This window comes from Trematomus bernacchii, unplaced genomic scaffold, assembly GCF_902827165.1.
Source record: "Trematomus bernacchii unplaced genomic scaffold, fTreBer1.1, whole genome shotgun sequence".
NCBI classification, from domain to species: Eukaryota; Metazoa; Chordata; class Actinopteri; order Perciformes; family Nototheniidae; genus Trematomus; species Trematomus bernacchii.
The window spans coordinates 1,446,897-1,471,579 of NW_022987654.1; the positions used below are offsets into that span (position 1 = coordinate 1,446,897).

Genomic DNA, 24,683 nt, shown 5'->3' on the forward strand with positions numbered 1-24,683 from the left:
GCTGAATAATTCAGGCCAGGAATTCCTCTGGGGAGATTCCTGCACAGCCTGCCAGACAGACACAGCTTTGCTGCATGGTAGGGAGGCTCGGGATGATCACAAAATTCCCAACAGTGTTGATTGTTCCACACCCCGAGTCAACAAAGGTCAGGTAACGGGCAGCATTACAAACTCCATGGTTAGGACCATTACAACTGCAGCTTATTGGTCACTTGTAGATAGCTTTACCGTCCTTTTGTGAGTTGCAGACTGTGATGTTTCTGCATCAAAATGTCTGATGCTCTCACACATCACAAATCTGTTTTTATCTTAAAGGTGAATCAGGAAATTGACTGTTTGTGTTCCTGGATGATTACTTGCTCCCATTTTTTATGGGAAACTACATTTTTTACAATCTGAATGTGCAACAAATAACGTTATTTTTATAAATATATATGAGTCAGCCATCACATTCACTTAAGAAGAGATTCTGATCTGAATTTAAGTTCAACAACTTGACTGATTAACCAGAGAGTTGTATAGTAATATTGAGCCACGTTTAAAGAAGGTTTTTGTTAAACATCTACAATACTGTCCATAATCAACCTCCAATTTTCTTGATACTTGCACTTAATTAAATGTCTGAAAATGCATTCAATGTTTTTTGGCAGCATTTTATCCAACATCTGCATAAAGGCATTTAAAGTTTTTAGTTTGTGTTATTCTACATTTGGACACGTACATTTCCCTTTTTACTCTAAATGTATATTGGTTGCATACAATAACAATGCAAATCTGTATCGTTATATTGGCCATGAAAAGAACATACCTGTCAAACCTGAACACTGCGTGCCCCTCCTCGATTGAGTCATTTCCAGCTCTCTCCCATAAATGTATGCTCGAAGTGAACGCAGCAAGATTCTTGAGATGAAAAGCAAAATGGAAATGTAAGTGAGTCCATACTGTAAAGATAATACCCAAAGAGAAAAAGTTTTGAAACTGTTTCAAAGTAGGTCACTGTAAAATGTGTGATTGTTTCAGCGAAGTGGGTCACTGTAGAGAGAGGATGTCGTTGTCAGATGTCCCTCTCTGCCTGCTGCTAGGACATGCTTCTTTAGCTAAAAAGATACTAACTTGCACAAAAACATTGGCTGAAATCTTTCACTCACACTACCAACACATAGACATCTGGAATAAATGTAAAACTGAGAGTCTTCAGCTGTGCTAGGAGCTTTGCGAGGCTGTACTCGGGTACAGTTGTGCTTTGGGCTTAATGCTAATTTCACAATGCTAAGATGCCGACTATGGATATGATGATATTTAACAGTCATATGCTTTACTTTCCTTATTCTGCTTATTAGCACATAACACAATGTACTGCTATACAGTAGATAATGTTTTGGACTGCTTGAGATTCTGACATTTAACTCGCCAGGGATCGCCAACATTATTTCAATTCATCATGTAGGCGGTAAATGTCTCTTCATTATTTCAATGTTGCTAAAATTGTTGACAGATTTCATTCTGGAACAAACTGGTGGACGGACCGCCTGCCATGGCATCCCCAAAGCGACGCTGTTATCATGGCTAAAAACTGCAGAAATCCCCAAATGAGTTGCCAGAGTTGCAAAAAAGACTAGTCAAAATAAATACTGGTGACTGTCAAAAAATATTGAAACGGGTTTCAGCCAATACTTTAAAAAAATGTGCTAGCATTAAAGTGAAGGTGTGAAGGTGTTTAGTGCGCTGATCCTCGAATCAGATGATAGCAAGTTCGAGTCCCACTGCAGTCAGCATGTCGTTGTGTCCCTGGGCAAGACACTTCACCCCAAATTGCTCCTGTGGGGATTGCCCACAGTACTGAATGTATGTAAGTCGCTTTGGATAAAAGCATCTAACAAATTACACGTAATGTAATGTAATGTAATGTAAAGTTTTACCTGCTGAAAGGACTACATTGTTTTGGGTGGTGACAGAAAAATGTAATTTGTTTAAATACAAATCCTCGTAAATAAATATACGAAACCATAACCAACGCAATCACATCCTTATGAATGCAGCCAGGAGAAGACGTGATGCACTGAAACACACACACATCCGTTATCTATTCCCCCACAGGGCATTGGTAGCTCCATAATCAAATCCAGTTATCTCACCCACACACTTTTCACACATCTCCAGCCTCGATGTACCACATGGGACGATCTCGCCCAATCATTCTGTCCTGCACTGGGGGGGGGGGGCACAGAGCCAGAGCTGAAATAGTAACACAGAATGAAAATAGGCAAACTATCACGCATCTACTCCTAGGAGAGAACTCAATCATGTGTCATTCACTACAAGATGCTGACTGGTCAACAGTTTGTAAAACTGGCATTACAAATGAGGCCAGCATCGGACTGCTCATTTATTTCGTCACACACAAAAAATAATATAAAAGTTAGATTCATTTATTGCCTGAATGCATTTTGACTTTTTCCGTGGATTGTCAAGAAATCAAGTTTTACATTTTCAGTATGCTGTTGTTAATGACTTTTCATCTCAATTTACTCTGGTTTGACAAATGAAGCCAGTGCAGTGATGGCTCAAATGACAACTGTTCTTGGTACACTTTTTGTTGAGGAGCTCCGAGACTTTGTTGATGAACTGCAATGTTTCTCGCTCATTGGCTCAGATGCCAATGAGCGAGAAGTACTGGCAAAAACAACCCTTTGGCATTACCTTGAGCAAGATCATTAGCTGAAGAGTACCAGGTACTTTTTCAAATTTAAAGCACAGCAGACTACAATTTCCATCCCCATGCCAGAAAATGTTCTTTAATTAAACATGATATCATTGCACTAAAACATGTGCGTGAATAAAATACATTTCTTGATTAACAATCATTGAGTGGATACAACTTTTGAAACTCTTGAGACAAATGAGCTCCACCATCGATGAAAAGTGTCCAATCATTAGAATTGGTTTTAATTGGTTAAAACAAATGAGTTCATTGCATCCCATTATCATGCATGACTAGTAGTGTGTGTGGTCTAATGAGGATGAAAAAAGCCTCATCTTTCTGAATGCCAGGTGATGGTAGCTGTCCACAGCTGTGACTCACCTTCCTCAAAAGCTCTGACTGAGAGCAATTAAGCTCTCATTACTCCATCATATATATATATATACATGTATATACCGAGGACAGCTGCTTCAACCACTTCACAGTGGAAGCATTTCACAGAGCTAACATGCATCAGTGTTGTTCTTCACATCATACTGATGCTTAGAGTGTTAGTGCAATGCATTTTGTAAGTCTTCCCTTTGATTTTACACGAAAGAAAAAGACAAAAAAAGTATATCTTTGAGATGACTTTGGAAACACCATATACACGATTTGAAAAAAGTGACACTATGTTACTGCTGCCGGAAGATATTTTCTTGTGCAATTTCACACATATAACATGTGTTTTGCAGGACAGAGAGCATATTCAATCTGTGATTAAGAAATAAATGATGTGGGCGTCTCAAATGTTCCTGAAGTGTCACCTTTTTCTGAAATGTTTGGAAATAGTAATATGCATATCCATAACCCACCACATTAACACCATTATTACAATAATGATGCCAATGGATCAAATCAAATCAAATCAAGTTTTATTTATATAGCACATTTTTAAACGATTTTTGGTCGAGCCAAAGTGCTGTACATATAATAAAAATACCCTACAGTAAAGACACTTTACAGCAAATACAACAGCACAGTTTGTTCAGAATATCAGTATGAGAAAAACGACACCCACTGTCCTTAGACCCTAACATCGTACAAGGAAAAACTTCCAGAGAAAAACCCACATTTCAAAAGGAAAAATGGGAGAAACCTCGTGGAGAGCAACAGAGGAGGGATCCCTCTCCCAGGACGGACAGACGTGCAATAGATACCGTGTGTAAGAGATAATACATTTTACAGCGTAGGTAGGTAGACCGAATGTTTGGAAATGCATGTGTCTATAATAGGAAGATGAATCCACGAAGATGTCAACAACAATCCTGTGGGAGCCATCAGGGAAGCAGCATGACGAGACCCAGGCAGGACCGATGTAAATGTAGCTTTAAGAAATGTGTCTATAAGTCTCTTTATATGTCATAGGAAAAGCTAATACATGTAGTTTACTCTTACTGTAGGTTGTTGGTGATCATCTCTTAGTATTAATAGGTATTCTATCTCTATACGCATATTAGCACTGTTTTCTCCACTGACTGCATGTTTAATCTGTGAGCTCCATGATGTTTAGTGCCTGCAGAGATGTGGCCTCTTAGCTTGGTTGGCTTTGTCAGCATCTGCAACTGAAAAGCCAAATCAATCCAATTACTCAATGAAATAATAAGACTCATCATGGGACAGCAGTTGCTCAGTTTGATAAAAATGCTAATCAGGGAGCCCAGACAAGCCAAACTCAGTCCCCGGTCAGATGTTAATGATGGTTCTTCCAATTAGAAGATGACTCAGGTGACCCATGTTGCCTCACATCCAGATCTAACATGTATACACACTCATCAGTCGCCGAACCTGAGGGCAGATTGAGGAACACAGTGTGGCAGACGGGACAGTATGCAAATTTACACTTGTTTATCATGGGAAATGTCAACAACTTGCAGTGTTTCTTATTCCACCACATTGCTGCTAGCCACAATTTGAAAATGAAGGATGATCATGATTATATCAAGTTATGCTTTTTAATCTTTTTCAAAACATGTTTGATCATGGAAACACCAGTGCACTCCTGTAGTGACAATATAGCCATAAACATGGAGCTCTTAATCCATCACAACAAAGCTGGCTGTAACATCTCTGATGGCATGGGGCTTGTAAAAGGCATTACATGTTGATGCCACACTGACATGATAAAACATTGAACAGAAAATGTCAGGCTTATTTTCACAAACAAGAAAACTACTTTGAAGATTGACATTTTAGGATTTAAAAAAAAATGAAACAAGGCAACCAAATGGTAAAACAAAATGGTCTCCCATAATGAACAGATTCCATTTTTGGAAAATCAATTCCACCAGAGATCTTTGCTAGGATGTATTCTAAAGTGGAGAATAATTTCATGCATGTGTTTAGTCTTTGAAAATGAATATAACTTTTTGAAAAAGAATCCCTATTGTTGTTGTATATTACCCAGATAAAACGATTCTTTACTGACAGAGGCTTGAAAGGCAAGCTGAGGCCTCTGCTGCTTCACAGAGGCAACATTTCATGGCTCTTAGTACCAAATAAAAGCCACTGACAGCATCCCCAAACTATATTTCAGTTTGACCTTCTAACATATTTAGTGGTCACATCGTTTTTGGTACACAGAGAGAAATAGGGAGATGATGTGTTTGCGTGTTTAGTGGTCCAACATTTCCCAAGTCCTTTACTAATAAATTTGACTTTGTCTTCCTATGACTCCTCTGCTCTTGCCAGTCAGCCAGATCGCATGTCAATTAGAGCGCAGAGATCAAAGCCCCATTTCAGCCACTCAGCCTCTAAAGTCAGCATGACAGTGAGCCATCGTTAACACATGCAGAGAGCGGTACCCCTCTTCCTTTTGGACTTAACATCACTTATGTTCATCCGCTGTCGACCACTGCCTCACCAGGCCTGATTTGCATTCAGCTGAAGTCTCTCAGCCCGGCGAATAAAAGCCATAAGATGCGAGCTGGATATAAGTGTGCAGGACGGGAGAATTTGATGGGTACAGGAATGAGACAGTTCATTCTCAGCAGCAGAGCTAACAGAGCTGATTATAGCCATGGCTCTGTTAAGACGCTGACAACTAAACAGTGCTGCTGTCAGGGCCGGAGGGAATTACTGGGTGTCGGGTAAAGAGTGACGGATGAAAATCAGCATCTTTATAACAACCTGGTACTGAGAAGAAAATTATAATTATCATTATTATTAGCATAGATGGGGACATTTTGATTTTGAATTAATATGAAACAAGCAAGTAAAGGGAAATGTTGCTTTTAAGTGTGAATACAAGTTCTTGACGTGTGCATTTATAATCTTTTCAGCATGCCCACAGTCTACTATTGATTTAACCAAAGCATTAGTCACAGTCTGTTTATCAGTGTACAGAAGGTTCAGGAAGAAAGGCATTTAAAGAGGCAAAAAACAGCACTGAACTGTGAAAGATAGTAAACGGGCCTCAGAAATGATGTTCGCTGTCTGCAAGGCACTCACCCAAGGTGTTAGTAAGTAAGTAAGTAAGAGGGTAGAAAATAATTGATTGGTTCTGCCCGGTCAGGAGAATAGAGTGCTTCATGCTGTAAAAGCATCCAAATCTCTTCATGCAAACGTTCCTCACAGACACACCAACACACAATATGCTCACCGCTGATCAATGCCGTCTTACAGGGAGAAACAGAACTAAGAAAAGCTTTTAAGGCAGAAACAACTATTGTGATGCATTTTTTATATACACAGCTGGCAAGCCTCACAACAAATGTCAATGTCCCCCAAATAAACCATGTTGTTTAAACCAAACCACCTTAACCCACACTGACTAGTGACCACACCGCCTTAACCCACACTGACTAGTGACCACACCGCCTTAACCCACACTGACTAGTGACCACACCGCCTTAACCCACACTGACTAGTGACCACACCGCCTTAACCCACACTGACTAGTGACCACACCGCCTTAACCCACACTGACTAGTGACCACACCGCCTTAACCCACACTGACTAGTGACCACACCGCCTTAACCCACACTGACTAGTGACCACACCGCCTTAACCCACACTGACTAGTGACCACACCGCCTTAACCCACACTGACTAGTGACCACACCGCCTTAACCCACACTGACTAGTGACCCACACCGCCTTAACCCACACTGACTAGTGACCACACCGCCTTAACCCACACTGACTAGTGACCACACCGCCTTAACCCACACTGACTAGTGACCACACCGCCTTAACTCAAACTGACTAGTGACCACACCGCCTTAACTCACACTGACTAGTGACCACACCGCCTTAACCCACACTGACTAGTGACCACACCGCCTTAACCCACACTGACTAGTGACCACACCGCCTTAACTCAAACTGACTAGTGACCACACCGCCTTAACTCAAACTGACTAGTGACCACACCGCCTTAACCCACACTGACTAGTGACCACACCGCCTTAACCCACACTGACTAGTGACCACACCGCCTTAACTCAAACTGACTAGTGACCACACTGCCTTAACACAAACTGACTAGTGACCACACCGCCTTAACCCACACTGACTAGTGACCACACCGCCTTAACCCACACTGACTAGTGACCACACCGCTGTCTGCTGACTGGCAGAGCAGAAGAGCTGGAATAGAGAGGTTGTGAGCTGCTATCACCAGATCAGTGTAATGTCCCCCAAGAGGGAGGGGCTGGGGGTCAGAGGGAGACAGACTCATCAGCGTTGCAGGTGCATGAGTGCTGTTGATCCTTGATGCTGCTCCAGCTTAAGAGCACTGCAGCGGGAACCTTGAGTTGAAAAAGGAACAAGATCTCTGTGGCCTCAACAAGAAAAAAAATGCTATAAGCGAAGTCTGTTCCACTAAAATATGTAATGCATAAACCATAAGCAGATGATCTCCACTGCTGGAGGAAAACGTGGTGTGTGTGTGTGAGAGGCCAGTAGTCATAGGGGAGGTGGTGGTATGGTTGTATTAAGCTTGAGGCCAAACTGCACATCATGTCTGCCTCTCTTTGGGTATTCGAGGGTTTTTGTGTTGGAATTATTTTCCGATGTTTTTCTTTACGACGAACATTCTGACAGTTCTTCTCTGTAATGTGATTTATTTTGTTAATACAACATTCAAACTCTACCTTGCAACACATCAAATATGTTTACTTTATTTATATGTCTTGCATTAGATCACATACACAGGTGATGATATTTAGTAGAACTTGAGAACACATCTTCTTCATAAATACTTGTACCTGAGGGCTTTTGTTGATCCTTTCTATCATATAGTAGGTTTGAAAGCACATTGAGGTTTTAAATGAATTACCCATATATATGTAATATATTTATACTGTAACCTGCGGGCTGCTATCTGAAGCAATACAAATTATAATTCGTTTTTTTATCAACAAACCACAGTATATAGCTGGAAGTGTCATTTCAGTTCTGCATCCCTCCAACACTTGGGTTCATTTGAAAAGATCCTCATTCTTCTCATTACTGCAACATTCATAGACATGTTGCATCGCATTAATGACGGAGGCTCACCTGCAGCTCCTGTACTGTCAGTGATAGTAATACTAATCATACGCCATGAGCAGGAATTAAAATCATGATATCTTTGTCTGTAGGTTTCCTTTCTAGCATGCGAGTCCCTCATTTGCATTTCTTAATGAATTCACTTCTCTGTCCTCCAGTTTCTGTGCGATGATGAACATGACCACCTCCGTATGTTTCTCATCTCAGTTCTCATTTATCTGCTCCTCACCATCCACACTATGTCCTCTCTTGTTGCCTCTATCTCTCTCTCCCCATACCTAATTTTCTCTAACCAGCTTAAGTCGGTTGGCTGTGTGCTCTCAGGCAGTGTGCCCAGTTGTTGTGCCACAAAATTACTGACAGCATGCGGGAGTGAGAGGAGAGGACAGAGGTTTATCTCACTTTTGGTGGTGGTGTGTCGTCCGCAACAGAAGTGTGTTGCAGTTTGCAAAGCTGAGCTCATGTTTCATACACCACATTGTTCATATGGTTAATTTTGCTTCGATGATGCTCCTAGTGCAGTACATTTCCACACCAAAAGTGCTCCAACCTAAAGAGATGTGATGTAAAAGAGCATGGGAAATCAGAGTGATGCTAAGCCGTTGCGTTGGATCTCCCGAGGGCTTTTCCACACTGTGAGAGCTGCTTTCATATCTGTCCCAGATCCGTAGAGGGACCCATCAGATGCGGAAACCGGGGTCCTCATCAGCACAAAGCCGTATGCAAATGCAGAGCATCCAGACATTTAGCAGAGGAATGTAATCATATAAACGCATGCAATGCAATGCCGTGCACTCAGGAAACAAGATGAGAAATCCCCGCTTCTAAAGAGCTGTGCACTACAGGAATAGCAACATGATATCACTCCCAGAGGCCACCAGTTATTAATATTCAGCCGATACAAGACCTATATTTAATCCATTGAAAATCTATGCTTCACTTTCAAGACTAGGACAATCTTTTAATGATTTAATTCGATCTCTGTGCTCAGACTTCAGTCGATGTGTCCTTCGACCCAAAGCTTGTCGACAATCACACCTCGCCCTTCCTGACCCTCATTTGTGTCCCATCAGCCCCTTGCACACATAGTAGGCCAATATGTATACAACCAATGAGGGCTCTCAGATTTTTTATGTGTGACATTTTTTTGCTTTTTCATCAGCTTTCATATATAGCTGAAAATATATTGCAATGCAAACTCACTCTGCACTCACACAGTGGATCATTCGACTTATTGACTTTCAAGGACCAGCTCTAGAAACAGCAGAAATATAACCTAGTCTATAGTCGGGTTCAAGTCTTGAATTCAGGTCCTGGGTTCCACTTATTTTCCTCCCAGGGATCAATAAAGTATTTTTGATTGTAATTCGGTAGTCCAAGGCGGGTTCATTTAGGTCAGGTCTGAAAGGACAAGGAACGGCTATTAGGAGCTACAAGTTACAAAGTCTACAGTTATGTTGAAATGAAATTGAATTATTTGATTTAGAAACTCAGAAATATGTTTGCTTTGAATTCTTGGATTCCTCGCATTGGCTGTGCAGGCTCCAGCCCACAGTAATGCCAGGTGGATTCATTGCTTATCATTATGGCTCTCAGCCAGTGGCGTCGCCTGGCCTGGGCATTAGCCCCGAATGTTTTTTCTGTAGCCCCGGACAATTCTCCCTCAATAATATAATACATTAACCGTGCTTTACGTGAACCTCATCATGACACGAGAGGACGGCAGCACTGTAATTTCCCGTGTTCAGTGAATGCAACAGAGGCATGACACCAGACCAATCAGAGAGTTGCATGGAAATAAACGTGTGCTTGTGTCATTCAAGCTCGGCTCTGTGTGTGTGTGGCAATAGCGCATGTGAGAGAGAGAGAGAGAGGGAGAGAGGGGGAGAGAGAGAGAGAGAGAGGGACCGGTGCCAGCAGGGACCGTGTTGTTAGCATCTGGTTAGCTAGCTGCACTAACGGACATAAGGAGCTGTTTGTTCCACAAGAAGCTGGAGGAGAGTCGTCTCCTCTCAGACTGAGAGACTCAGGTGAGCTAAAGGACTCTCTGAGTGTTTAGATAGTTAACTTTAGTCTAAGTTATCTCAGTGGGTCTCAAACGGTTTGGTCACAAATTATTCAAAAGATTATTTCCGCGGCACACCTTCATATGATCATTATAGTTATAAAAAAAATAAGAGAATAAAGGAAAAACAGTTATGAAATACTATATGACAGTAAAACAAGAATAGAGTTTAAAAGGGGAGTGATTAGTAAAATATCCATAAAGAAAAAGTACATCTGTTTACAGTTCTGCTTCATATGGGTGTTGAGAGAGGTATCCATAGATCTCTTCATTTTGCTCTCAAAGTGCACCAGATTGATGCATTTAACTTCAATATTTAAAAAAAAATCTTCCCGGGGGAGCATCCCCCCCGGACCCCCCTAGAGGAGGTGAGGTCCGCCCCCACTCACAAAAAATACCACTTTACCCCTGCCTATATGCCGTGAGCTGATTATCGAGCCTTCATTGTAACAGTCGCGGGTGTACTGTGTGTGTGCGTGTGGGGAGTGTTGCAGTAAAAAATGCCACCGTAGTGCCGCCGCCACTGTGGGCTAAGCCCCGAATGTTTTTAGGTCCAGGCGACGCCCCTGCTCTCAGCAGATGGTGCTCCTTCACTGACTGAATACTCTTTACACAAGCCGGACAGTCTATCCTCAGCTGACTGGAGAGACTTAAAAATGGCTTTAGGCAACTTTAGACACATAAGCACTTCTTTGTGATGTTGGAAGATCAGACTTTGACTTTCTTCTGAAAAGCAACAGATGAAAAGACTGGGATATGAAACGAATTTCAGATGTTTCACAATCGAATAACGGTGATACATTTATGAGATGTATTTTCAATTGAATTACATTTTTTGAATACACTATAGAAGACTTGGCTATGGTAGGTTCTGCCATAGATAGCTCCATTGCTACTGGTCACTATAAGAATTTGATCAATTTGGACTGACAACATCTGTAGAGTCTAGATGAGCCCCATGAATGAACTACTCAATCCCCATTCAAGTCAGCATGGGGCTGACAGCATGACTCTGTGGTGCCTATAGAATATTTGATATACTACCTTTAACAACGTCACCCTTTCTGATAATTGTATAATGTAAACTGTAATACATTTTAAGATTTCTTTAGGCTTTTGTCTTGGGAAGAATAGTCTTTTAACTGTAAATTAAGCATTATTATACCCTTTCAGAGATTTTGAACAAAGGGCTGAACAAAAAGACTGTTGCTTGGCTGTGGGGCTGTAGGATTTACACCCACACTTTCCTGTACTCTTGCCAATTGTACCCCTGTCCCTTCATTTCTCCCCAGGAAGCAGACTTTTCACTGACAAGCCCCCTGGGAGTGTAAACACCAATTTAAGAAAAACACAGGTTGGTCCCATGTCCGCCTCTTTCTTTTCTTTTTTTATTGAAAACTGTTTCACCAGTTTTCTGTTTCTGACAGAACTCCTGAAGGACAAGCTTTCCGATGAAACAAATGGTCTGGAAACGTCTCATCAACCATACTGAGAGATGTGAACACGGTGACAGACGTTTCCCAAGGACTGTCTGTTCATATACAAAGTGTGGTTGAGGCTTGGCTAAAATCCCTTTGTGAAGGTTCTGATCGTAAAGTTGAATGTACTGCATTAGCATTGAACAGGTTGCTTAGGCAGCTAGAAATGAATGTGGCACTATTTGCAGCATTCTGCTACCAAATACGTCATTTTCTTCCCCACCCTGAATGAAAAACAAACCTATTCTTATCATTTCCCCTCTCATTTTACGGATCCAGCTCCCACCCACTCCTCCCCATTTGTCATTGGTCCTGATAATAATCCGTTGTCAAAAGCAGGGGGTGTATTCTGTAATAAGGGGTATTAACCCCAGAGGGAACAGCTATTATCACGGTTCGGAGGTTTTAGAGCAAGCATGTTCATGAGGACAAAGGGAGAATAGCAAAGAAGAGCCAACCGACAGCACCTTTTCTTGAAAACGACTCTGACTCACACAACATCTGTACAAAGGATTTGGAGGGTTTGTGAGTCCTTGAACTGTTATAAGAAATGTTTGAATGTGACAGAACAATGTTGATTTATTCTGCTTTAGGAGGGGCTGAATCAGTTGGTAAACATTTAAATATTTAACACCACAGGTGTTGCAGTTATCGGATTAAAATGTGAGGCTCAGTTATGGGAAGATCCTGGAAAATGGAGGTGTCTTTAAAGCTAAATTACTGTGCAAAGTCATGTGTGCATCAAATGTTAACTTATTTATGAAGCACTCTCTGCATTTCTTGCTTGTTGTCTGGCTCTTATTCTCACTCATCTCATTATTTCCATCACACATAAACCGACACACACACACACACACACACACACACACACACACACACACACACACACACACACACACACACACACACACACACACACACACAAGCAAAGCAGCAGTGAAGCAGGAGGAAAAAGCTCTTGTCATTAATGATTTCTTCTTCCCAAAATGCTCTTCTTTCTGTTATAGGAGTCCTCTGCACCACTACTCTGCCTGTCTGCTTCTTTTTCCAACTCACATCAGCACATAATTACCAACAATCTCATGCACATGTCTGATGAATAATTTGCATAAATGCAAGGAGTTGTCAGAAGAGTACTTATCATTTACCTGAATGGTGCTTAATTGCACATCACTGAGGCATGTAATCCCAATAGCCTCATCGTTAAATGCTGACAAATTCAACATCCCTAACCATGCAGGGCTTCGACTGGTGTATGCAACACACTTTGCTATCCATCCTCTCTGCCTGAAGCTAAACTGTTTTTCCACTATCGCCCACAATATCCTTCTCAACACAAACGAACAAATGCTTTTTCATTCAGTAAATTAAAACGCACTCATCTCCAGTGTTGGTGCTTTTTTTTTACCCTGAGCTTAGAGATGTGGCAGCGAGCTTCTCTGAACAGCAGAGAGACCATCAATAATGCACACACAGCTTGGTATAGCTCAAACTCACTCTGCTTCGATGGCTCACCAACCCAAAACCCAGCATCAAAGACCCGAGAGATGTGAGCATGTGTGTGTGCGTGAAGATCTGCGTGCTAGTGTGTGTGTGTGTGTGTGTGTGTGTGTGTGTGTGTGTGTGTGTGTGTGTGTGTGTGTGTGTGTGTGTGTGTGTGTGTGTGTGTGTGTGTGTGTGTGTGTGTGTGTGTGTGTGTGTGTGTGTGTGTGTGTGTGTGTGTGTGTGTGCACGTGCGTGAGTATTGCGAACACATGCCAGCAGGAGATTGTAAATCTGAGAGGAGACAGGCATTGAAAGCTTTGACTTTAAAACCCTTCTTAATGGGAAGAGGAGTGACTGTGTATTCTCTCTGAGCAAGCTACTTTCTGAAAGAGAAATACCTTTTTGTAACAAAAAATTAAAAAAGATCTGATCAAGATTAGGGCCAGGGACATGGAAACTGTGTGAATCTAATGTAAACATTTCAATCTTCAACGTTCAGTTCTTTATAAAGAAGAGAGAGGAGATAGGCTATGCTCTGCAGGTGCTGAAACAGCCGAGGTGACATACATCATTGCACATATTCTATCTCCTTTGATCTTTAGCACATCCCCTGTTCAATATTTGTGAACATTTTGCACACAGCTATGCAGCTCAGAACATTCAAAAAAAAATGTTACGGTTTGTTTTATTCTTCATGTTTGTTCTTGACTTTTTTAGTATTGGTACATTTTTGTTTTCACCAAAGACTAAGGTACAACAATCCTTGTCAGTGAAAACCTACAGTACCTGGAAAAAAACGTATTCTATTTCTAGGGCACCACTATCCATGCAGATAAACCCTCAGCCAGGTGCAGATTCCTAGATTTTGACTTGTAGAGTGTGACTATTGGTACAGCACATACAGAAAGGGCGTTGTCCTAGTGTCATCCAACAGTAGGAGGAGATTTTCTTCTTAACTGGTATTGCAGTAATAAGAGCTTGTCTCGTTGTGCACATACCTTTCCTTTGCATGTTAAACGCCAGCTAGCACTAATGTGAAGTTCTGCAAATCTCCAGAACTCTAACCACTGGTAATGGGACAGGTCGAACATGCCCTCAGTTAGAGGTGCTTTTAACTTTTTGTTCTACCAGAAATACACACAAATCAATCAAGTAATATACAAAAGAAGACTTGGTATAAACAATGGTCAACACATTTATTGTTAAACTAAACCATGCAGAGTGGCAGCCCTTGTCCCCCACCCAAAACCTGTAATTCATTACAACGGGTGCGTAATGAACAAGTTGTCTCACACATAATTTCGCCGAATAACAGAATCCCACAGGAAGGGTGGGGCGTTGTCACAACTTTTCTACCACACATTCCTCTCAACGAACTTTCCTCTCCTCACTGCGGACGCCTCAACTCACCTGCAGGAGACGGTGATTTCTACTTTGGTGGCGGGGATGTTGCCGGTGATCGGGTCGAAGTCGTACACCGAAGACATGTCATCTAATTTGTCCGTAACGTCTCCTTCCATCATCTCCATGGCCAGTGATCGTGGCGGCTCGGGTCTGATCCGCGAGCCGCACAGCTTGGCCCTGACGGAGCGCGTGGACTCTCCGGTGACTCCGGAGACCAGATCGGAGACCAGACGGCCTCCGGTCCGAGCGGGTGAGGCAGCCACTTCACAAATGTTGAGGCTGGAGAGGTGGGAGTACTGATTGAGTTGAAACACTCAAAAAAGCAGAGACGCACTTAACTGTCCGCATGCAGCGTAAATAAAATGTTGTTTTTTACGAGGGGCAGTATCTGAGATTACTGTTGCGCCCTCACTGAGCGGCTGCACATCACATGGAGAGGTGGACTCCTCTCTGCGCTTTGTCTTCAGTCAGTGCGCACAGCAGAGCGTGTGAAGAGAGAAGGCTAGATACTCTCAAACACACCCAGCCTCTTCCTCCTCCTCCCACACGGAATAACACTCAAGAGCTGGCAACCCTGCCCATGCCCCGGTGCTCCCGCTGCTCTGTGCTCTGACAATGAGTGTGAGCGAGAGTGTCATGATAATTTAATTACGCACTTATGCGTTTTTAATATTGAAGACTCTTTGGAGGTTTGGTGGGATAATGTATAGTGTAAAAACCGGTAAAAACCATTAAATAAAGATCAGCTTGTCATAACAGACACTTGCGAGACCCTGCTGTTAAAACTCCTGTGGTTGCAAAGCTGGTGATTGGGACCCCCCAACAGGTCGCAGGATAAGGGGTCTGGAGGTGGTTTATGCTAAATGAATATATTGATTCAGTTTATTTCTTAAAACTCAACTTGTATCCAGTATATATTTAGATATGATTTATCTCCTTAGCCAAGGGAGTAAAATACTATCCTCCAGTGGGCACAGCTTTGTTTCAATGGATGATTTTGGAAGGGATAAATATTTCAGCACCACAGCAATGGACAGCTCCATAAACCAGCTCAATAATAGAGAAAAGTAGCAGACATATCCAGACCCTGTTTTAGCTGTAATACTCACAGTAATAGCTTTCCAAACAATCCAAATTAATTTGGACTTCGGTCAAAATTGTAACTATTTATCCCATTGTATGGAATTCAGTATTTTTCTGTTGAGGATTGAGGCATGAGCTGGACATGTGGCAAAATGCAGATGCCAATTAAAATGTGTTCATGCTAGCTGGATTAAAATCAATATTAATTACAAATAGGAATTACATACAGATTTAATGGCCACCATCCATCATTAGTCTGTTGTATGCAGCTAAGACCTAAAGACCTGTAAACCACATTGCAGAGAATATGCTAAACTGGTGCAACTGCCTGCCAAAAAAGGGATGGGTTTGTAATTTCTGGATAACTAGAGTTCCTAAATGCGGAGTGTGTGTGTGTGTGTGTGTGTGTGTGTGTGTGTGTGTGTGTGTGTGTGTGTGTGTGTGTGTGTGTGTGTGTGTGTGTGTGTGTGTGTGTGTGTGTGTGTGTGTGTGTGTCTTCCTATCTCCACGGCGCCACTGTTTATCACACTTGTTCTGACACTCTTTCGCTCTCTCTTTTTCTCATGCATAGACCACTGACTTAGACACATATAAACACAAAGTGTCATGATTAACCAAACAACCTGTTTCCCACAGACTGCTGTTTGGATCTTGGAAAATTAAAGTTGTTTCTTCAGACATTTTATATCCTGTGGCATTGTACCTTCATGGTCAATTGATCTGTCACTCTCGAACCTTCTTACCAAGTTCTCACGTACACGTGTCACACACACACACACACACACACACACACACACACACACACACACACACACACATACACATTCTTAAATCGGTGCAGAAGCACAAAGCCCTTTTCTGCATAGAGCATCTGGATTCTGGACATCAATTGATACACAGAGACAGGACGCTTCTACCCACACAGCTCTCCAGCTTAGGATCAGGAACACACACACACACACACACACACACACACACACACAAACACACACACACAAACGAACGCACATGCACACTCACACTCAATCATTCCTTCAAAGGCACGCACTAATGTGCACATGTAAAGACAAATTATTTTCTCATATGTGTCTGAACGACCCTTAAACGGAGATAAAGAGGCACACACATCGACATACACACCCTTTTTTCTACGAGGATGATTCATGTATTTTAAGAGCTTGCTGTGAGTGTGGGTGAACACATTATCGCAGATGTTCCAAGGAGGGGGTTGGCAGAAGCAGGGCCAGAGGATAACAACAACAACATATAAACAAAAAAAGGAGGAAGACCTTCACAACAGCTATTTGCTCGAGTAGCAATCGCATTATGCACACTAACTGATTCCAGATACTACATTGAAATGCCTAGAACAAGATGCAACAATCTATTTCCATCCATTTATCTGCTTTGATCTTAAAGCGAAGGGGACTGTTGTTGAAATTGAATAATATTTCCTCCCCTGGATATTGATAAGAATCCTTCGAGTCATGTTTTCTTGTCGACCTGACTCATCTCTTTAGACAGTACATTTGTGTCATGGTTGTTCTACGATGTGGTAGAGTCATCAATCAAAGTAACATCTATCCTCGATGGTGTTCAAATCAATACTTTTCTATCCATCACAGTTAAACAAAGGTTTTGAGCCGTCTAACAATCAGATATCAGCAGTTTTTTTTCTGTGTAATTAAGCTGTAACAAATACCACAACCCTTGGGAAGGATTGGTGCTGCTAGTTCCTTAGAAACAAGTGATGTCTATTTCTGAATGTCTTGTTGAGTGATCAATAGCAAAGACGTGCAAAACACTGCATATCCCCTTTAAATACTATTGCCATCTCATTGCGGTGGACCAGGAGGTGGTCAATGCTTTGTAGTGCTGGTCACATTAATAACACCATGGGGGATTCAAATATCCCCTTTCCTCCTTCCCTATCTTGTGCTCGGTCTCCTGCAGTTTCCTAAGCACTAATAACTGTGTTTATGCTTACTTGCGTCATGCTGTCCAAAAATATCGCCTTTCTGGAAGCAATTATTCAGAAACAGACAAATGGCCTGTCAAGTAAGTGGAGCTCTTTACAATAAAATATGCCATTTTCCCCGATAACCAAAAGACATTTGTTTACGGTGTTAAATCGTCCGTTTTTTAACACTTTTTTCCAAAAGAAACACAAGCAATTATCTCTAATTATAGTATATTGTCTTAGATGCAGGAAGTGGTCAGCAAATACTATTTATTTAGTCAATCTGTTTGGTTTTCAGCCTGCCTCCAGCTAAGTAGCCTTTGTTAAACCTTATATTGTGGCTGCTGGAGGAGGTAGTGAAAACAAAGACAGGCAGTTTGCCGACTGCTGTGTAGAATAGTTTGTTGTATTTTATTTATTTTTAAAACAAACAGGGGGGGATTTCTCCTGAGTTACTGGCCAGATGAAGATGCAATACATTAATGCAGAGGTATTTCACAGACATACTGTAATGTAGTGGTGGTTCAAACTCTTTTTTCTTATCTTAAATAGCTCTGACCTGGCTTTAAGCTTATGTCAAATATTCAGCTGGTGTTGTCAGAGGAAATGTTAGAACTCATTAATGGAGCAAGGCAGGTTGAAGAAAAGGGAGTTCAACAAAAAAAGAATAAAAAGACTTGTTTTAATATTATAAACTGTTGAGGCTAAAGAACATAAAATGTCGAGGGAGCTTTTGCCTTGAACTTTGTCTAACCTTATACTGGTATATCACTTTGTCTAATAGAGTCAATCTTTGGAGCTTAATCCTCGTCTTCCCTGATGGGACACAAGGCTGTCTCCATGGAGACCTGTCTTGTGCTGTGCTTTGTCCCATGTTAGGTCTATCTCCTAACTCAGCCGTCACAGTTCATTGCCATTTTGATTTTGGCCCATCCAACTTTTTTTTACCACCATTATACAGTAGACCTTAGGGATTTGATTCCTTGCCATGTTGAAGGAATCTACTAGCCATTGAAATTGCTGGAGTTTGTCCTCCAGCACCAGGCTGTTGCTGAGATCTTCTCAGGCCAGAAGATGAGACAGATATTGAGAGGCATCCATTGTGCGAGGAATCAATCGTTTACACAAAACCACAGTGGTTTTACATTGCTGCTGCACAGTCACTCTTATCTTCTAGGCTGTACTGCTTCCAGATATATGATATACTGTATAGCCTGCAGCCTAGTATTGGCAAAACAAACCATGCTACGAAAAGTATATTTGTGCTGAAAGCTCTCCTTGCAAAAATAGTGTATCACTACCATCAGCATTTACTGCTCAGAGAGTGGTTAGCTCAAAGCATAGGAACATGCTTCGTTATCGAATAATTGCTTAAAGTTGTAACTATTACAGTAACACCAGTGTGTCTGTTTAACATCATTGACCTGATGATTAATGATTGAGCTGGATTAAATAAGAGAGCTGAGGCTTTGTCTTTCTCTCTGCTTGCTGTTGAAGAGAGTGGGTACCTTACTTGTACCCTGTAGAGAAGTAGAGGATTTGAAGAAGCCTAGTTCAAAAGGCCCACATGTTCCCTCCCAGTGTAATCCCCCTCTGTGTCCCCGCGGTTAAATCCAGAATCAAACCCCCCCTGAGGTGGGAAACATCACAGAGAAGCCTGTTATGAATGATTGCTCTGAGAACGACCAACAAAAAGACGGAAGGACCCATGGAATGAAACTCACTCTGGCGTACATACGGTATTTATGGAAGACCACAGCAGCCATAGGTGGCTGATTGACTGGCTAATGGCCCAGCGCTGCCTCAGGATGCAGCGGTGGGGTTTCAAAGAGCTGGATGTTATAACAGCTGCAGAACAATGATATTAAAAATAACCACTCTTTCCGGAGCAAATCTACAGTCAATACACGAGCACTCAAGCTAATTATGAACTTCTTGATTCAACACTTGCTGCTGCACTTGATCAGATGAGTACCTCCAAAGGTTGTAATGGTGCCGTACTGTAGTTCCTCTGATGTGGGGAAAGTTCACTGCTCAGCCTGGGAAACCCTGCTTTTTTTCAAACTGAGCATTCGTAGAGTTTTTTAACTCCAAATGAATACCAGACTGAGCAGCAAAGAACTCCCTACAGGCAACGTCTTCACTGGAGACTTTTAAGAAATCAAGAGCAAGCAATCTGCTAACTGACAGCCTAATGTCAGCACATTGCACCCTCACTCTCTGCTACTCTGCCTCTTATAGCCTTTACCGACTGTGGTTATATTCCTAACTATATCAAACAGAGTATCTTAAACAGAGTTTGCTAATAGATTTTAAAAGATGAACATATTTTAATTGTAAAATATTTCTTAAGATCTGAATCACACTCCTCCAAAAACAACAATAAATGCAGGTTTACTTATAATATTTGTTTAAAAGATATCAGACTCAGTCCAGGATGTACAAAATGCAGTTGTAATCCAATTTTGATGTAAAAAATGTTTCTGGTTACTTGAGCACAGTAAGATGAGATGATTAATACCATGCTCAGATAAGAGAGTGGTATTTACATTCCGACTATTCCAAGAATATGATATGTGAATTATGTTTAGTAGCATTAGTGACCTAAGAATACATGAATGTATAGACTTATAGCTGGTGTTTAGACATGATAAATGATTATAAAAAAAGCCATTCAACATGTCATTAAAACATTCACCCAAACGAAATAAAGAAGCTATTCAGTTATTCTTTCGTTCTTATGTTACTGTGCAAAGTGGTGTGTACTGTAATGTCTTTTTTTGGGTTGGATTTAGTTGTGTTTTTGCAGATTATAATACAGGATGTACCAGTGTGAATATCCTTCTCCTTGGATATACTGCGCTGGTCAATAACAACTCCTGCTGATCGTTAATGTGGACATATTGACCTACTAGGGGGTGAGTTACATGGTGCAGTTTCAGGAGGGCTTTAAAAAACAAACATATTGTGTTATTAGGCAACAACTACAAGGTGTCCTGATAAGGAGCGCAGGAGGTGGATAATGTTTGACAGGAGTGTTGTTACGACGAATCAAAGGTCCAAGTCTGTTTTCCTCTCAGATCCACCTTCACACTTCGGAGGGATTTCTGTCTGCCAGTGAGAGAAAATCGGATCCTGGTGAGTGTGTCTCTGCAAATATCCTCCCTCAATACTTCAGCGGATTTCACAAGCTTCTTTCCAACACATTTTCACATGTTAAACCCAAAGGTTTTCTAGTGCGTGGGAGCATCCTGTCCGCAGCACCATGGAGGAACTGGCCTTCTACCCGGGGGTGGCACTGATGTATTTTTTCGGGGTGATGAAAGCCACGCAGGACGATCTGGTGGAGCTGGACGACCGTGCGTCAAAGAACGTGTTCTGCCTGTTCGTGCTGGCACAGCCGCTGTGTCTGGTCCTGGGGGGGTACACCGGCATGGCTACATACCTGCTCACAGCGCTGGTCTCCTACAACTTCCTGCCCTGGAGGAATCTGCCTGTGAAGGGAAAGGAATTAAAGAAGAAGACAAAGTGAGGAAATGAAACAAATACTGAATGGAGAAAAAGAGACAGTAGATACCATTGCTTGCAAAAGAAGAACATAATATATGTAAAGAATAAGAATTCAAGGTGAAACTGTTTTATAAGAATAAATGAATTAGTTGTTCAACCATGCGATACTGTTTTTTTTCTCATCTTTAGTTGTAAACATCTGTGAGAAGGTACTTTATCAGGAACATTCAGCTCTCTTCTGCAGAGGAAGTGACTCACTCTGTGCTTACGCAGCAATGGGGTTTATGGAAGGATCAGCCTGATACATAACGGAGAAACTGACTAACAAGAGTACTAAATGACGAAACCCATTATCAATAAAGAATATATTCACCCAGATGGGTCTCTATATTAATTCATCCACAGAGAATGATTTTAATGTAGGCCTGTAAGCAAATAAGCACATTAGCTCTTGACCAAAATTAGAGATTATTTTGGCATTACCTTTCCAGGGTGAAGAACTCTCTTCTCTGTACATTTAAAGATAACACCGGTAGACGATGCATTTAGTAAACACAAATATTGAAACGAGGGAAACACTTAGCCTAGTTCCATTCAACAAAATCCATCTACCAGCAAATATAAAGTGACAAGAAAACTCACAAATGTCTTATTTGTTCAAAGAATAAATACATAACTGTACAAAAGCTGAGGTGTAAAAAAAACAGGTTGTTCTTTTGCAGATGATTATGTGCTGGATTATTTCTTTGCTGCTTCCTGGAGTCTATCATGAGATTCTTATGGCACCAATGACACCAAGAATAAAGAAAAAGTGATATAACGTGCACAATAGAGATCTTTACAGGTGCTGGTAGGCAGACCTTGTTACATATGGACCGATATAAGTGGTATTCATTTTTACATTACATTCTCTGCCAGAAAGGGAATAAACATACTACCCAAAAGGTGAAAATATTATTTTACAAGTCATACAAATGTAACATCATTATACCAAAACGCATACCAAATTTAACATGAATGTGACCAATTTTTGAATACATTTAATAATAAGTACACCTTCACAAGCCCCTCTTTTACATTTTATCCAAAAGACATAATTATTGCTAACAGCATTGTGTTTTTAATTATCCACACATGTTCAGAAATGACTGTGTTCCTCTGATGTGTCTAAACCTGGTTGTGTATGTGTGCGTGCGTGCGCGCGTGCGTGCGTGCGTGCGTCGGGCTCAAAGAGAGAGTGTATAATGGGATTAGACCATGCTATTTAGTTGATAGTCCGAGGCTTTGTTCGCGGTGCAGATGCTCGCTGCGTGTATCTGAGAAACAGTGGGGATTCTTTTATTAAAGATGTTCATGACTTCCCTCAGCATTAAAATCCTCTTTGAGGTTACGTGGAATGAAGTCGTTTTCCAGTCTCACACAGTGGTTCTCCCTTATTTTTCTTTTAATGAATGTGGAGTCAATACAGGGATATCTTGTGTGGAGATTATGGCAAGCCATTTGAGTATTTATTCCATATCCTTGATATCAGACGGCAGCTGCCTACACTAGTTGGCTCTTTGATTTCACTTGTTAGATATATGCTCAAACTAGTTTGGCACTCTGCTTTACTAGTTAAATAAAACATTACACTAGTCACTCTTTTTCAGCAACTAGTGGCACTTTTGTCCGACTAGTTAGCACATAAGCCTTACTAGTGATGCCAGGAGCAGCACTAGTAGCACCAAAGTCCCAACTTGTAAGCTTTTTGATGAACTAGTGACCCTCTGACCGTACTAGTGACCCTAAAAGTCTTACAAGTTAACTAGTGCGCTGCAAAAGCTCTGACATGTTAACTAGTTACACAAAAGAAAGCACAACTAGTTAACTAGTGGCATACATTTGTCTGCACTAGTTAACTAGTAGCACCCAGAATCGCTCACTAGTTAACTAGTAAAGGCAAAAGGTTCACTAGTTAACGCCTCTTTTGACCTTACTAGTTAACTAGTGGGGCTCAAAATGTCTACACGTTAACTAGTGAACCCTTTGCCCTTTACTAGTTAACTAGTGAGGTACATTTAAATTCCACTAGTGAACTAGTGAGGCTCAAAATGTTCACTAGTAGCACTAGTGGATCCCAAATGCGCACTAGTCGCACTAGTTGCACAGAATGCTAATGAGGAGGAGGGGAAAGAAGGCATCGAGGTCTCCTATTGGCCCTAAGCTATAGAGCGCCACCCAGCCCAAATAGTTTCTTTAAGAGCTTAAATACACTGTGTTTTAAAATACAGTCATATGACCATATTTACAGAAATATAAAACAAAAGTATTTTTGTAATTATGATCATATGACTGTTTATCAAATTAGGTAATAACATTGAAGACTTTGTTAAAATTAGAAAGTTGCCTTAGGACTGCAGACAGGAATATAGATCCTCTTTAAAACATTTTGTTAAGCTGCCATTTGAAAGTGGCTTGGATTAGCATAGCATTGTGATAACAGAGTGACATTGGTGATGGATAGAAAGATGGAATAACCCTCTTCGGATCACAGCGTTCCTGACGACGCTGAAGTTGGCTTCCGATTGAGAGCTTCCGATTCGGCAGTTAAGGGGAAAGTTAAGGGACATTTAATTTACAGCGCAGAGCGAACAATCCTCCGTGTTTGAACCTCTTAAATCGCTGCATAGCCGATGTATTTGGACTGGATTATCCCAGAGAGGCTAAACATTCTTTATAACACAGTTTTAGATTTGTGAAACGTGCACTATGGTCTCAGTTTGCATTGATACGCTGCATGCTTCATTATTTGAAAATGTTAATATACGCGACTCCTGAACCGGCACTGCTTATTTATTGCCTCATTTTTATAGCATTTTTGGAATTCACCATCCAGTGTTCTTAGTTGAAAATCGTCCTATTGCTGTTTATCCATCCATTTCAATCCTTCTATATTTTCACTTTATTTCTATGTTGCTGCTGATTATAAATATACTAAATGTATTCCCATTTAAGTTCATTTGCATCATCATATCTCACTCCCATTATTGTAAACAAGATCTATATTTACCAATGAACAGAAACCCATTTTAACAGCTATGCATTTACCACCCTCAAGTTGTTACTGGATTATTTCTGTCATGTTCTTTTTATGGGCACTACATCATTGTGATTGTAATAGTTATACAAGAAAATTATTAAAGCAACAAGTCATTACTTTTCCACTCTAGTTGGTTAGGGAAAGTCGTATAAGCACTGCTTATTCACTTGAGTAGTTCCAAATGGTGTTGCACTAAATGAGAGTAGAAAAGTCATGTTGTGCAAACTGTGGTTTATGACCTGCATTTAGTGTTACTAAATGTCACGATTGTTATGATTTAGGAATAACTTGTGTTAAGCCAGGCTCTCAGAGAATAGCCCCAGACAGGCCTGTCATTATTTTTTAGGAGAAGCTGGTCTTATTTTACTTTGGTTCTTCTCTCCAC

General features: G+C 41.1%; 1 protein-coding gene across 1 annotated transcript in view; it reads right to left on the bottom strand.

The window, feature by feature from the left end:
* cpne5b (copine Vb) overlaps window positions 1-15,053 on the bottom strand; it is a 109,692-nt gene extending 94,639 nt beyond the window's left edge. Inside the window, exon 1 of the mRNA XM_034134881.1 lies at window positions 14,673-15,053. Coding sequence (XP_033990772.1) covers window positions 14,673-14,791 — 119 coding nt within the window. The 5' untranslated portion in view covers window positions 14,792-15,053. The remainder of the gene's footprint in view (window positions 1-14,672) is intronic.
* Window positions 15,054-24,683: the final 9,630 nt, after the last annotated feature.